The following is a 16,127-nucleotide window of genomic DNA, read 5'->3' on the forward strand; positions in this document are numbered from 1 at the left end:
AATTTAGCAAATAATAAGAGTGAGATGGGAAGCATGAAATGAGTGAAGCAAAAGAGGCTAGAATGACCATTGCTAACTAGGCTTGTGTCCTACCGTCAACACGGCTCTGATACCAATCTATTACACCCGATTTTAAGGATAAAATGGGATGCATAATCTTATGTGCACCCAGAGATCAGTCACACACATAAGTTGCTAAATTATAGATAGTACCATCCCAAGTATTTATTACATCACATATAATAAGATAGTCTTCATATAAATATAGTGGAAGTATAAAGAAAAATCTCTCACAGAAGCTCTATATCATAGAGACGTCAATTGATTGACCACAAGTCTAGTAATCCTCAGGAAAGTCATCATTACCATAGCCATATGTAACCCATCTGGGATTTTTATCCCAATAATGAAAATAAACAAGCGTAAGTACGTGTCGTACTCAACAAGTGTAACATGGGGTTCATGAGGCTCAAAAGGCTTGACACATGTTTAACAACATTCAACTTTTAGTTGTCACAATTTTAGTATAAGAGTAGCAACAAGTTGTTTTAACCCCAAAGTAAAACACATGAGCAATGTAAACATGAATAATGAATAGCATAAATGGATAATTCTTTGTGATGATCTATTTCATGAGCACGACTGATATATCAGTTTTGCACTCTACAGAGGTTGTACACTTTCACTGTGAGTCGTGATACCCATATGACTAGGTTAATTACTTCCAAAACACTTCCAAGATGAGCAGGCATGGTTCACTATAAAGCTTTTCAAAGGTTTGTCTAACAAGTTAGGGCCATTAGATTCACTCGGCAAACAGATATAGGAACCCTCCTGTCGAATGGCACAATTCCATCATAGTTATACACATAAGAGTAGAGGCTATCCTATACCTGATTCGGCAAACCATTCTTATGCCATAAAGGTAACCTCAAACAAGCTAGAAAATGTCCTCATACTGAGCTAAAACCAGAGCCATGTAGCCCCCATAGTTGTATTGTATGTCCTGGATGTTCGCTTACAAATAAGTCCTTAGGGAGAGGAATCTGAAGCATTTAGGAATTAGTTAACACTCCAGCCCCTATTTCCATGTTGCTAAAAAGTCATGTTTTAATGTTTATTGCATATACCATTAGTCAAGTTACAAGATCATGGTTTAGTTGAGCACTAGCAAAGCTACGCAATGCATATCCCATAGGAGATAAGGTATAAGTTCAATTCTAGGGAATCCCTATCAAGGTGACACATGCAATATGAATTAAATGTATTAAAGTTGATAGGAAACAAGGATGATCCCATGCTATACTTGCCTTGAGCAAAGTGTTCCTGCTCGTCAAAGTAGTACTCTTGATCACCCATGAATTGCTCACCGTCTATACTCGATAATCACAGCAACATACAAGCATCCAGAAGCAATCATGCATAGCAAACAATGACTATAGATTAGAATAGTACACCAATAGCATAAAATCAAGATGAAAAGTTTGTAAAATGAATCTATGTCTTTCTATGAACACACAGACGCGAAGATCACAAATCAGAGTTAAAACGAAGAAGTTATGAATTAAACAAGATTTCCTTTAATAAAATAATAAATTAAATCTAACCCTGAATTTCAAAAGTTGAAAACATACTTAATAGTAGTATGAACATGTAGATTACACAATTATGAATCTAACGCAACTTAAACGGATCAAATCGGAGTTAAAACAAAGATTTTAGGGCTAAAACAAGATTAGTGGTAAAACTGTAAATAGATGAAAACGAATTTTGGATCTAACCGAAAAACTATGTTTTCAAAAGAAGAAAATGTATTTTAGGAATACGCTTTGGACTGCGGGTTAACACATAGAAAACTTCAGGGGCTTGTTTGCAAAAAAGTCATAAAAGGCCGGCCGAACCGGTATCAATGAATGCCGGCCGTTGGATCACGATCTAACGATCCAGAAGAGATCAGGCGGTAGAAATAGCAATGCCGGCTGGCCGGCGGTGACACTGACGGTGGCTCCATTGATGAAGTCGGGTGGCACAAGTGGTGTATGGCCTATGGTCCACGAGGAAACAAACCGAGGCCACTGGAAGATAGAGGAGAAAACAATGAACTTGGCTAAATGGCTTACCAGAGTACGGAGCGATGGTGGGCGGCGCTCAGCTCAGTGATATGGGCGGTGATGGCAGTGGCGCTAGGGTTGCGTGGTGCGACATCTCGACGAAGGTGGCTATGGCTCTGGAGCTCAGAATTGGAAGGCACGGGCATAGACGCCCGCTATTTAAGGCCCTAGAGCCTTGGGAGGCACGACAAGGTGATGCGTAGGAGCGGCGGAGTCAGAGACGGTGGCGGCAGTGAAAGCTCCAATTTGGTTTTGGTGAATTGATAAAACCCTAAGTGCTAACCTAGTTTATCAAAGTGATTATGAGATAGGTAGTACTACTCCAAGTGGTGAAGCAAATGAAGATCATGACATGATGATGGTGATGCCATGATGATGATCAAGTGCTTGGACTTGGAAAAGAAGAATGAGAAAAAGAAAAAGCTCAAGGCAAAGGTAAAATTGATAGGAGCTTTTTGGTTTAGTGATCGAGACACTTAGAGAGCATGATCGCATTTAGGATTGATAGTCGTATTATTAAGAGCAGTGAAACTCATATCAAAATGCGGTTATCAAAGTGCCACTAGATGCTATAACTCATTGCATATGCATTTAGGATATAGTGGAGTGCTAACACCCTTGAAAATGTTTGTGAAAATATGCTAACACACATGCACAACGGTGATACGCATTGTGTTTAGCACTTGGGAGCAAGGGTTCAAAACTTCACCGGTGGAGTGTCCGCCCATAGAGTGCGGACAGTCCAACTGTGTGGAAACAAATATGGATTTGTGATTGTGGATAATTTCACTAGATACACATGGATGTTCTTTCTAGTGAACAAAAGTGATGTGTTTGCAACATTCAAATCATTTGTCAAGGGCATTCACAATGAGTTTGAAACAGCCATCAAGAGAGTTAGAAGTGACAATGGTAGTGAGTTCAAGACAACTAGAATTGATGAGTTGTGTGATAATTTTGGAATTAGGCATCAATTTTTGGCCAAGTATACTCCACAATCAAATGGCCTAGTTAAAAGAAAGAATAGAACTTTGATTGACATGGCAAGATCAATGTTGAGTGAGTACAATGTGAGTCATTCATTTTGGGCCGAAGCAATCAACACGGCTTGCTACTATAGCAACCAATTCTATTGTCACCCCATGATGGAGAAGACACCTTATAAGCTATTGAATGGAAGAAAGCCCAATATTGCATACTTTTGGGTTTTTGGTTGTAAATGCTACATATTGAAGAAATGCACTAGATTGAGCATGTTTGAAAAGAAATGTGATGAATGTTTCTTGCTTGGTTACTCCACTACTAGCAAGGCATATAGAGTTTGGAATTTGGCTATTGGTACTCTTGAAGAGGTTCATGATGTGGAGTTTGGTGAAACAAATGGTTCCCAAAAGAAAGATGAGAATCTAGATGATGTGAAAGGCACTCAATTAGTCAATGCAATAAAGAACATGGACATAGATGATATAAGACCTAGAGAGGTGATTGATGTTGAAGATGACAAGAATCAAGTGCTCTCTAAATCAAATATACAAGCTAGTGGTTCTCAAGATCAAAGTCAAGTGAGTGCTAGTGTTGACAAAGTGCAAGATCAACAACAAGTGGCTAGTTCAACATTTCAACCAAATGATCAATCAAATGCAAGCAATCAAATGCAAGTGCTCCAACCAACCAATATTGCAAGAGATCATCCTTTGGACTCAATAATTGGTGATATTTCTAGAGGTGTACAAACAAGATCAAGATTGGCATCATTTTGTGAACATTTCTCATTCGTGTCATCTATTGAACCTAAGAAGATAGATGAAGCATTGAAGGATGTTGATTGGGTGAATGCTATGCATGAAGAATTGAATAACTTCACAAGAAATCAAGTATGAGAATTAGTAGAGAGACTAAAGAGACACAATGTGATTGGAACCAAATGGGTCTTTAGAAACAAGCAAGATCAAGATAGGATAGTAGTAAGGAACAAAGCAAGATTGGTAGCACAAGGCTATACACAAATTGAAGGTCTTGACTTTGGAGAAACATATGCTCCAGTTGCTAGATTGGAAGTAATTAGAATCTTGCTAGCCTATGCTTATGCCTACAACATCAAGTTATAGCAAATGGATGTGAAGAGTGCATTTCTCAATAGGTACATCAATGTTTATAAGTTGAGAAAGGCTTTGTATGGAATGAAATAAGTGCCAAGAGCATGGTATGAGAGATTGAGGGATTTCCTACTCTCTAAGGGATTCAAGATGGAAAAGGTTGACACCACTCTCTTCACCAAGAAGCTTGGAAATGACTTGTTTGTATTGCAAATCTATGTTGATGATATCATTTTTGGGTCTACAAACCAAGATTTTTGTGAGTTTGGCAAGATGATGGCAAGTGAGTTTGAGATGTCCATGATTGGAGAGCTTAGTTACTTCCTTGGTCTTCAAATCAAACAAATGAAGAATGATATATTTGTGAGTCAAGGCAAGTACATCAAAGACATGCTCAAGAAGTTTGGAATGGATGATGCTAAAGCTATTAGTACACTAATGGAGACAAATGGAAGCTTGGATAGTGATTCTAGTGACAACATAGTTTATCAAAAGATGTATCAGTCTATGATTGGAAGCCTACTCTATGTGACCACATCAAGGCCAGTTGTTATGTTTAGTGTATGCATGTGTGCAAGATTTCAAGCCTCACCAAGAGAAAGTCATTTGAAGGCAACAAAAAGAATATTGAAGTACTTGAAGCATACAAAAATGTTGGTTTGTGGTATCCCAAAGGAGCAAAGTTTGTGCTAGTTGGTTACTCCAACTCGGATTATGCGAGATGCAAGGTTAAAAGGAAAAGCACCTCAGGCACATGTCAATTGTTGGGAAGATCACTTGTTTCATGGTCATCAAAGAAGTAAAATAGTGTTACATTATCAACCACCGAAGCCGAATACATATCTACTGGTAGTTGTTGTGCACAAATACTTTAGATGAAGGCCACTTTGAGTGACTTTGGAATCAAGTTCAAGAAAGTGCCATTGCTATGTGATAATGAGAGTGCAATCAAGTTAACCAATAATTCGGTTCAACATGCAAGAATAAAGCACATTGATGTCCGCCATCATTTCATAAGAGATCACCAACAAAAAGGGGACATTTGTATTGAGCATATAGGCACCGAAGATCAACTTGTCGATATATTCACCAAGCCACATGATGAGAAGAGATTTTGCAAGCTAAGAAATAAATTGAACACACTTGACTTCTCAAATATGTGTTGATGCACCCCCCACACTTGTATGACATGCCTCTCCTTCGAGCAATCCAAGGTAAAAGTTGATTGTCATGGCATACATCCTTGCTAAGGACATGTTTAGTGCATCTAGTCATTCCGATCATGTCCTAGGTTCATTCATGAAAATCAAATGAAATTGATGCTTGTATGTGTTGGGGACCTAATACTAGGGTACCCAATGAGGTGGAGCTAATAACCATCAATTGTTGACGCTTCCGATCAGACAAGAACGCTACTACACTTCTTGCCCAAATGACAAAAGATTAGGTTCTACCTTGCCCAACCCCCAAGGGCTAGACTCTGCCTCGCCCGATGGCTGAGGGTTGGCTCTGCCTCACCCGATGCCCGAGGGCTAGACTCCGCCTCACCCAACGATAGAGGGTGAGCTCCACCTCACTCGACGCCTGAGGGCTAGACTCCACCTCGCCCGATATTCGAGGGCTGGCTCCGCCTCGCTCAACGTTTGAGGGTAGGCTCTGCCTCACCTGGTGGCTGAGGATAGGCTCTGCCTTGCTTGACGACTACACCCTGCTCCTTCATGATGATGAGCATGAGGTAAGACAGGACATTCAAGTTAACTATAGTACCGAGGACCATACCCTGCATGCCTACAGAAAAGTACCGTCAGGATACGATGGGATGGGCACGTTAAGCTGTTTAGGGCACGACAGAGCCCAAACAGTGTTGTAGGCGCCGACTTTGGTCTTAAAGTGTTGTGGGCGCTGCCATCAGCCCTTAGACACGGATCCTGACATAAGCATACGACAACCACTACAATCCAAGAGAGAACTCACATCATCAACAGTAATAGGCGTATAGTCACTTCCCCGTCTACTCCCTGCAGAGTCATGGCTCGGTGCCCTGACACACCGCACCATCCACCAAGGGAGGATGGGACATGACCACTCGCTGTAACAAGGCCAGGGCCCAGCCCTATCAGAATCAGCGTGACATACTATCCCTGGCATGGTCTGCCATGTCAGCAGGGCAGGCTCAAGGGAAAAGAAAGACCCGGGCACCTTCGAAGGACATTCTCTACCTTTGGTTTTTTCCTCTTTCTCCCATCTGTAACCCCTACTCCCCACTTGGTCTATAAAAGGGAGGGCAGGACACCCCGCTAAGGGGATAGATCGATTCCACACACAACACACAAAACACAGCCAAGCAGCAACCGAGCTCTTGGCATCCTTTCGACCTTTTCATCAGAGACTTGGGACCTGTCCCTCTCTCAACCGTTTGTACCCCCTACTACAAACCTTTTTTGGTACTAATAACACGAGTAGTTGCAAACTAGATGTAGGGACATTCTGCTTGAATTAGTATAAACCTTGTGTCCTTTAGTACACCATCTGAGCCTAACGCGCAACAAATATAAATTTACTAGTTGGTGTTTGTTCGAAACACCGACAGTTAGCGCGCTAGGTAGGGGACCTTTGTGCATTCCATATTAGGCCACAGATGTCTAGCCACACAATCAGCTAGGTCCTGGGCGCACACGTGCATTTTAGTGACCTAGACTTCATCGTCATGGTGGGAGGAAAGTTGGCGTTGGCCCACGTGGTCATCCAATCCCTCCCCTCCATCGGCTTCAACTATGGGAGGTTTGAGCGCTAGTCTGGCGTCTCCCTTGGACCCTGGCTATCTAGGGAGGACCCATGCCACCTCATCCTCTCTCTAGAACACTCCGCATGGAGCTCTCCGCAACGCCATGGCAACCGTCGGCCACCTTGTGGCACAGCGCACGATCCCATCCCCCACGAACAACGAGTTCATGGGGATGATTGAAAGCATCATGGAATCCCTCCATGGCCTCCTTGTGGAGGAGCCGAGGTCAGACTCTGGCTTTGACTCTAGCAGGGGGAGCCATCACCCCTCCCAAGACTGTTTCATGGTGGGTACCCCCGTGGGACACGTTGAAAGCATCTCCATGAAGGAGGCTACCCTGGCAGGCAACCTCGGTGATGGAACCAAAGGGGGGGATAGTGGCCCCACCTCACGTAGGGGTGAGCAGCTAAGAGCCCAAAAGCGGGAGATCGATGAAGCCGGACTCCAGCTTATGCGGGAAAACATGGAGGTCGATTGTGAGATCGAACGCCGAGGACATGGTGGGCGCACACGCACCGTAGCCCGTGATGTGAATCAAAGGATCATCGCTAATGATGAAACCCTTCCTCATTTTGCTCGAGCAAGCCAGAACATCGCCGCCATAATAGCCTTGCTCCATGGCCTCCTAGAGGCCACAACGCCCGAGGATCATTGGGCCCACCGCGAGATTCACATACTGCTCGAGCGTGCAGTGGCGCAGCAGGTGGAAAGCTCGTTGTCTCAGCGATGCAAGCTTGACACCAGCCAGTGCATGCCCTTGGTGTGCCCCGCCAGGGATGCATTAGTCCACTAGGCACCACAAGGCGGTGGGCAGCGCATTGCGCTCTAGATACATCAGCGCCTTGGTCGTAACCGCAACGCACACATCACCCTCAATGCCTGCAGACGAACCTACAACGACCCAAGAGATAGAGCCCACCATGGCTATCATCCTCGTTGTGATGGATGCTACAATAGCTGTATGGACCGAAGCCCGAGCCCTGGCCCCTAGGCCCTCAGGCCTTTGGCCGGCATATCCTCAATGCTGCTTTCCCTCCAAGGTACCGACCAGCTACCAATATCCCTAAGTACTCTATGGAGACAAACCCCAAACTTTGGCTTAAAGACTATCGGCTTGCCTATCAAGCCAGTGGTGCAGATAATGATGACTTCATTATCTACAACCTTCCACTGTTCTTGGCTGATTTGACACGAGCATGGTTGGAACACCTGCCGTCCAACGTAATTCAAAGTTGGGCAGATCTAAAGGAGATCTTTGTGGGAAATTTCTAGGGCACATACAAGCACCCTAGGAACCCATGGGACCTTAAGAACTACTGTTAGAAGGCTAATGAGACCCTCAGCGGGTACATCCAATGCTTCTCCTACCAGTGCAACAAGCTCCCTAATGTCGCTGACACCACATGATAGGAGCCTTCTTATCTAGGATGACCTGTGAGTCCTTGGTTCATAAGCTAGGACATAAGGGCCCACGAACCACCAAGGAACTCCTAGACATTGCCACCAGCCATGCCTTAGAAGAAGAGGCGGTCAGAGTGATCTTCGATCGCCTCAAGGGCAAGGCAAGGCGGGACGAGGGTGCCGACGAAGGCACCTCCAATCATTCCGCCAAAAGGAAGAATAAAAAGCAATAGCGCGACGACTCGCTCGTGGTCGCTGCTGACCGCAAGGGTGGTTGGAAGCCTATGGAGGGCACTCCAAACCACTTCAAAAAATTACTCGAGTGGTCGTGCTCGAACCACGCCTTTCCTGTTAAGCATCTACTCAAGGACTGTAGCCTCTTGCGGCGGTTCTTGTCTAGAGGCTCCAGCAAAGGGGAGCAGGGGAAGGACCCTGCTCCCACTGCAGATGACATTGAGGAGAAGGATGATGACTTTCCAATGCCGGATGGCTGCCTTATGATCTTCAGAGGATCAGTGGCTTATGACTCCAAACGCCATCAGAAGGTTGCATGCCATGAAGTCTACATGGCCCAACCGGCCACACCTTCCTTCCTCTGGTGGTTGGAATCCACCATAACCTTCGATCGGACCAACCATCTGGATACTGTCCCACACCTAGGGAGGTATCCACTTGTGGTCGACCCAATTGTTGCCCCAAAGTGACTCACCAAAGTACTAATGGACGGAGGCAGCGGCCTCAACATCATGTACGCCAAGACGCTCGACAAGATGGGCGTCGACTGGACACGCCTCCACCCAACCCGAGCACCTTTCCATGGCATCATGCCTAGGAAGCAGGCCTTGCCACTCAGGCAGATCGATCTACCTATTACCTTCAGGGATTAGTTCAATTATAGGACTGAGACCCTCACCTTCGAGGTGGTTGGGTTCCCCGAAACCTTCCACACCATCCTAGGACATCCATGCTACATGAAGTTCATGGCCATCCCCAACTACACATACCTCAAGCTGAAGATGTCAGGCCCCCACGAGGTCATCATAGTCAGCACCACCTTCCATCATGCCTACGAGTGTGAGGTCAAGTGCTGCAGCCATGCCACAGCAATCGTCGCCTCTGGGAAACTCGCTGCCCTCAAGGAGGAGGTGGCCAAAGAGGCGCTTGATGCCAAGAAATTGACCAAATTGTTTGAGTTGGTCGAGGGCTCTAAAAAAGTCCTCGTGGATCCTAGCAGCTCTGAGGGCAAAATGGTACGTGTTGGTACCACGCTTTCATCCGAATAGGAAAGATGCACTCGTCGACTTCCTCCACGGCAACAAAGACATCTTTGCGTGGAAACCCTCGGATATGCTGGGCATTCTGAGGGAGGTCATTGAGCATACCCTGAAAATCCATCTAGGCTCCAGGCCAGTGAAGCAACACCTACGTCACTTCGATGAGGAGAAACGCAGGGCCATCGGCGAGGAGATTGCCAAACTTTCAATGGCCGGATTCATTGAGGAAGTATACCACCCAGAGTGCTTAGCTAATCCTATTTTTGTACGAAAGAAGAGCAGAAATTGGAGGATGTGTGTAGACTATACAGGTCTCAACAAAGCGTGCCCAAAGGATCCATTTGCTTTGCCTCGCATAGACCAAATAGTTGACTCTACCTCGGGGTACGAAACCCTCTGCCTCCTTGATGCATACTCTGGCTACCATCAAATCATGATGAAAGAGTCTGACTAGCTCGCGACGTCTTTCATCACCCCCTTCAGATCGTTCTGCTACATTTATATGCCATTCAAACTGAAGAACATTGGGGCTACGTACCAGCGCTGTATGCTCAAATGCTTCGGGGACCTCATTGGGCGGACCGTTGAGGCCTACGTCGACGACATCGCAGTTAAGTCCAAATAGGCTGACCACCTCATTGCTGATCGTGAGCAGACCTTTGCAAAAAATCCAAGCCAATGGCATCAAACTCAATCCCAACAAGTGTGTTTTTGGGGTCCCGAGGGGCATGCTGCTCGGCTTCATCATCTCTGAGCGTGGCATCAAAGTCAACCCAGAGAAAATCTTAGCCATCACAAGGACGGGCCTGATTCAAATCATAAAGGGGGTTTAGTGAGTCACAGGGTGCCTCGCTGCACTCAGTCGATTCATCACGTACCTCAACGAATGAGGTCTCCCCCTTTATTGACTCTTGAAGAAAGCCGATCGCTTCGAGTGGATATCTGAGGGCTAGGAGGCACTTGACATGGTCAAACAACTTTTGATAAGGGCCCTGATCCTAGTTCCTCCAAGCAATGGAGAATCTCTCCTACTATACATAGCGGTCACCATGCAAGTGGTCAGCGCCACCTTGGTAGAGTGGAAGGAAGAGGGGCACGCCCTCAAGGTCCAACGCCCAGTGTACTTCATCAGTGAGGTGCTATCCAACTCTAAGACCCGCTACTCCCAAATCTAGAAGCTCTTATACGCCGTCCTCATCACCAAGAGAAAGCTATGCCACTACTTCAAGTCACACCCTGTGATGGTCATGACATCGTTCCCCCTCGGTGAGGTCATCTAGAGCCAGTACGTCATAGGAAGAACCACAAAGTGGGCACTTGAGTTGATGGATCAAGGCATCATGTATGCCTCTTGAACAATGATCAAGTCCTAGGTGTTGGCTGACTTCATCACGGAATGTTCCAAGGTCCAAACACCACCGGTGGTCGTCGATCAAGAGTACTAGATGATGTACTTCGATGGATCCCTGATGAAAAAGGCACTAGCGTGGGGCTGGTCTTTATATCACCCCTCAGGGTTCGCATGAGGTACATGGTTCATCTCCATTTCCCCTCATCCAATAATGTGGCCGAGTATGAAGCTCTCATCAACAGCCTATGCATCGCCATAGAGTTGGGCATCTGATGCCTTGACATCTAGGGCGACTCCTAGCTGGTCATCAACCAAGTCATGAAGGAGTCGAGCTGCCATGATGCCAATATGGTTGCGTACAACCATGAAGTTCAATGGCTGGAGGACAAATTCAATGACCTCTAACTGAATCACATTCCAAGGTGCCTCAACAAATGAAGCCACACCGAGATCCTACAGCTCTGCATCCCCATCGAACAGGAGAAGCTTCTACTGAGTGATATCCATGGTGGGGTTTGCGATCACCATGCCATGCCTAGAACCTAGGTTGGGAACGTATTCCGATAGGGCTTCTACTAGCCCACTGCAGTAGCCAATGCTGAGTAGATCGTACGCACCTACGAAGGGTGCCACTACTATGCTCGGCAAACTCACCTCCCGGCCTAGGCACTCTAGATGATCTCCATCACATGGCCCTTCATGGTCTAGGGGCTCAATCTGGTTGGGCCTCTCAAGAAGGCGCCTGGGGGCTACAGCCACTTACTTGTCACCATAGACAAGTTCACAAAATGGATCGAAGCTCGTTCGATCTCCGCGATCATGTCTGAGCAAGCTATGCTATTCTTTCTCAACATCATCCATCGCTTTGGAGTACCGAACTCTATCATCACGGACAATGGCACACAATTCACCGACAATAAGTTCCTTCGATTCTACGATGAACAACACATCCAGGTCGATTGGGCCACCGTCACACACCCCTAAATGAATGGGCAGGTCGAGCGTGTAAACGGCATGCTCCTATAGGGTCTCAAGCCTAGGATCTTCAACCAGTTGAACAAGTTTGGTGCACGCTGGGTCGCCGAGCTCCCTGTAGTGCTCTAGAGCCTAAGGATGACTCCTAGCCAGGCCACCGGCTACATGCCCTTCTTCATGGTCTACGGTTACGAGTGCATCCTCCCAACTGACCTCGACTATGGAGCGCTAAGAATTAGAGCATATGACAAACAAGGAGCCAAGGCATCCCACAAAGACACCATAGACCAGATAGATGAAGCCCGCGACGTCGCCCTCCTCCGTTTGGCCAAGTACCAGCAGGCACTACAATGGTACCACAATCGACGGGTGTGGGACCGAGCCTTCAGCGTCGAGGACCTGGTTCTCTGCCTCGTGTAGAGCAACAAGGATCGCCACAAGCTCTCCCCGCCCTAGGAGGGGCCGTACGTCGTCGTGGAAGTACTCCGGCTAGGTGCCTACAAATTGAAAACCATCGACGGCGAGGTCTTCACAAACGCCTAGAACATTCAGCAGCTACATCATTTTTACCCTTAAATAAACACATAGTTTCTCTTATCAGTCTTTGTCATAAAAAATCCCTAATCTTTTAGTGACATCCGACCCCTGCAAAGTGCGAGGGGTCGGACCTCACTCGGGGGCTAGTATGAGCAGTTTACCTTGCAAAAACATTCTCTGTGTTATCTTTCAATTCTCGATGTTTTTGTCACACCCGGTTTCATAAAATAAAACCGAATGCACATCACATGTATGCCAGGATCTGTTTGTTCATACATGCAACAACAAAATGATACATTGCAATGTTTATTACAAAAGTGATTACATATATCAAAAATGACCAAAGGGTCTAAACACAAAATTTCATCAGAGTTCCAGCAGTGCAGGGTCTCCATCCCTTCAAGCAGCTGACCGGGGGTACACTAGCCTAGCATCGACACCATCTTTAGGAAACTGATGAGTACAGGCCCGATCTTCCGAGAGGTAGCCGGTAAGTTCGATTTGTGGAGATCTCGACGTTGGCGATCCGGCTTCAAATCAGACACGATTCGAACCCTGCAACCGTTACACCACCGCTCCGTTGGTTATCAACCAAGCACAACTTGATTGACCTCGCCAAGAAGGCTTTTCCTGCAAGCAAATCGAAGAGCACAAGCAAGAAGGTAAAACACGCAATCTGAAATTGCAAATATGAATGACGCGAATATCAATAGAGGGTTCAAGAACTCGGTTCCAAAGGACTAATCGACACAGTGGAGGAGATCAAGAACGGGGGCCCTAGATCACTGTAAAAGGATTTGTCACCACAGTTACAATGAACGATTCAGTTTCTCGAGGGAAAACTAAACTCTAAACAAAACCCAATTGTGTAGCAGCGGCGGCGGCTGTGTTTATAGTCTAAGACTTGACCTAGGGTTGGGGACGGCCAGGGGTTGGGCGCCCACAACTTGGGCTTAAGGCCCGACACGATACATGGCCAAGTTGGCCCAAATAGGTGACACAGCACCTTGCCATGGTCACACAGAATGATCCACGGACCTTCTGGAGCTGGGACTAGATCCAAAACGACGGCGTCGTCGTCCCCTTTCCAATGCATCCAAGAACGGCCCGTTTCGATGTCGTATGAGGAAGTTATGACCAAAACAGTAACGACGTGTCTGCTGAATCCGAGGACAACGTGGCAGCTGAGTTGGAAACGAATTGCAACTTGGGGAAGACCATGGCGTCGGTGTGTCCAGTGTGGCGATGTCCTCATCATCCTCCCCTTCTCGAATTGGAGTCGTCCTCGACTCCATCTTGGCGATGTCCTCATTATCCCCTCCTTGTAGAATTGGAGTCGTCCTCGACTCCATCCCATCATCAACGAACTCCTGCAAAAGGTTAGTGACAGCAGGCAATGCACCAGACATAAAAGGTTGACAAAACATAGTATAACATGGTGCATCAGGATTATCACATAACTCAGCAGTAGCAGGAGTTGTAGCAAGAAAAGCACCTCCTTTTAACTTAATCCCATTATTTTTAGCAATGTCTGTTGGAGGTTTATTTTTGATCTCATTAGCATGTTTAATAATATCCGTAGGAGACAAAGGCAGCAATGTAATTTTCTTGTCCTTATGTATGATAGTGTATGTATTAGTTCTACCATGGTGTAAGGCATCATTATCAAATTCCCATGGGCGACCTAACAAAATGGAACAAGCTTGCATAGGGACAACATCAAAATCAGCAGTATCATGATAAGAGCCTGTGAAAAAGCTAATGCGTGCTGATTTAGTTACCTTAGTCTTACCACTATTATTGAACCATTGAAGTTTATATGGATATGAATGTTGTCGTGTGGTCAAGCCAAGCTTGTCAACCAAATCTGAACTCACCAAGTTGTTGCAACTCCCGCTATCAATGATAGTGAGAACACGACAACCCTGCACAATGAGATACATGTGGAACAAATTGTGGCATTGGATCTTCATCTCTTCTTCATGACCCACACGTGTACTCAACACACGCTGCACAAGAAGGCTAGGGTAGTCCGCGGCAGCAGCCACAGAGTCAATTGTGATGGCCTCCTTGTCATGATCGCCCTCGATGGGATCTGCATCAATGTTAGCAGCAAGGGCTAAATCATCTTCAACATCACTAGCACTTACATATCCATCCTCGGTAGCAATGAAAGCGTGACGACTGGGGCATTCCTTCATGACATGTCCCATGCCTTTGCATCGGTGGCAAATGATTTTAGAGCTGGACGAGGAGGAGCTAGTAGAAGCACCCGGAGTGCCACCTTTCTTCAGCTGTGGAAACTGCACATTAGACAATTTACTTACCCCGGAAGAAAATGGAGGTGTAGATGGCTGTGGTGCAATAGGAAGCTTGGGCGTCTCCGGCTCGGAACGCTGCTGAAAATTCCTCCCATTGTTAGACCTGAAAGGCTGGTGTTGTTTGCGTCCCTGTACTTCTCGTTCGGCCTTAATAGCAAGATGATACAATTGGGAAAAATTGCGCCATTCTTTGTAATCAAGTATGTTCTGTATATCATGGTTTAAACCACCAAAAAATCTAGCACTAGCATCATCATCATCTTCATTTATACCACAACGTGCTAAACCAATAAGCAATTCTTGATAGTATGCTTCTACTCCTTTATCACCTTGTTTTAAAGTTTGTAGTTTCAAACGTAAATCACGTTGGTAATAAGGAGGAACAAAACGAGATTTCATACGTTGCTTTAAAACATTCCAAGTTTGAGGCACAGCAGCAGCATTATTGGCATTGCAAAGATCACTCCACCAGAACAAAGCAAAATTAGTAAACTCACTAGTAGCAAGTCTAACTCTATGCTCAGCAGGAACATTATGAGAATCAAATTTTTGTTGAACAGCAAGCTCCCAATCTAAATATGCCTTTGGATCAACATTACCAGCAAAAGGTGGTAGACTAAATTTAATTTTAGCAAAAGGATCATTATTACCATGATTATTACCTGCCATACCACGACGATTGAAGTTGAGGCGGCGACGGGCACCACCGTCAGTATACGCATCTTCATCACCAGCATCTTCATCATCAGCATGATAAGGTGGAGGGCGTTGCTCAAGCTGTTCAATGCGGGTGACCAGATTGTGCACGTTACGCGTCAGCTCGGTCATAAGATTGCGTTGTTCAGTCATGAACGTTGCAAGCTCGCCCTTGGACACGCACTCATTGAAGTCCGTCGGAGTTCCTGCCATGGTTAGAAGATAGAAAAAGACAACACCAAAGTATTATCCCTATCAACTAAAAGGCAACAAGTGGTGGTGGTGAAAGTGGAATGCAAAATCACAAGCGGCTTACCACCGTCTTGCCTGTATTCTTACCAACGCCAAACAGGAGCAAAACCAAAGTGGCGAAGCAATCTATTGTTGAGCGTGGGTAACAGTTGCAAGATGAACCTGTGTTGACAGAAGAATATGTGGAGCTATGGGTAGGCACACAATATGACAGCAAGGATTAGCAATTAACGAGTGCAGAGTAGCGATTGTTCAATCTGGATCCAAAGTACAAATCACAGTTGCTGGCTAAGACGTGTCGAGACGTAGCGCAACAAGGTGAAAACAA

The 16,127-nt window shown here is 45.8% G+C and overlaps 1 protein-coding gene across 1 annotated transcript; it reads left to right on the plus strand.

The window, feature by feature from the left end:
- The first annotated feature begins 9,112 nt into the window (after positions 1–9,112).
- Positions 9,113–10,292, plus strand: LOC136523879 (uncharacterized). The gene is made up of 3 exons (XM_066517411.1): positions 9,113–9,246; positions 9,292–9,643; positions 10,188–10,292. The coding sequence occupies exons 1-3, from the start codon at positions 9,113–9,115 to the stop codon at positions 10,290–10,292; spliced, it is 591 nt and encodes a 196-aa protein (XP_066373508.1).
- The last annotated feature ends 5,835 nt before the right edge of the window (positions 10,293–16,127 follow it).

Source organism: Miscanthus floridulus, chromosome 18, assembly GCF_019320115.1.
Source record: "Miscanthus floridulus cultivar M001 chromosome 18, ASM1932011v1, whole genome shotgun sequence".
Classification (NCBI taxonomy): domain Eukaryota; kingdom Viridiplantae; phylum Streptophyta; class Magnoliopsida; order Poales; family Poaceae; genus Miscanthus; species Miscanthus floridulus.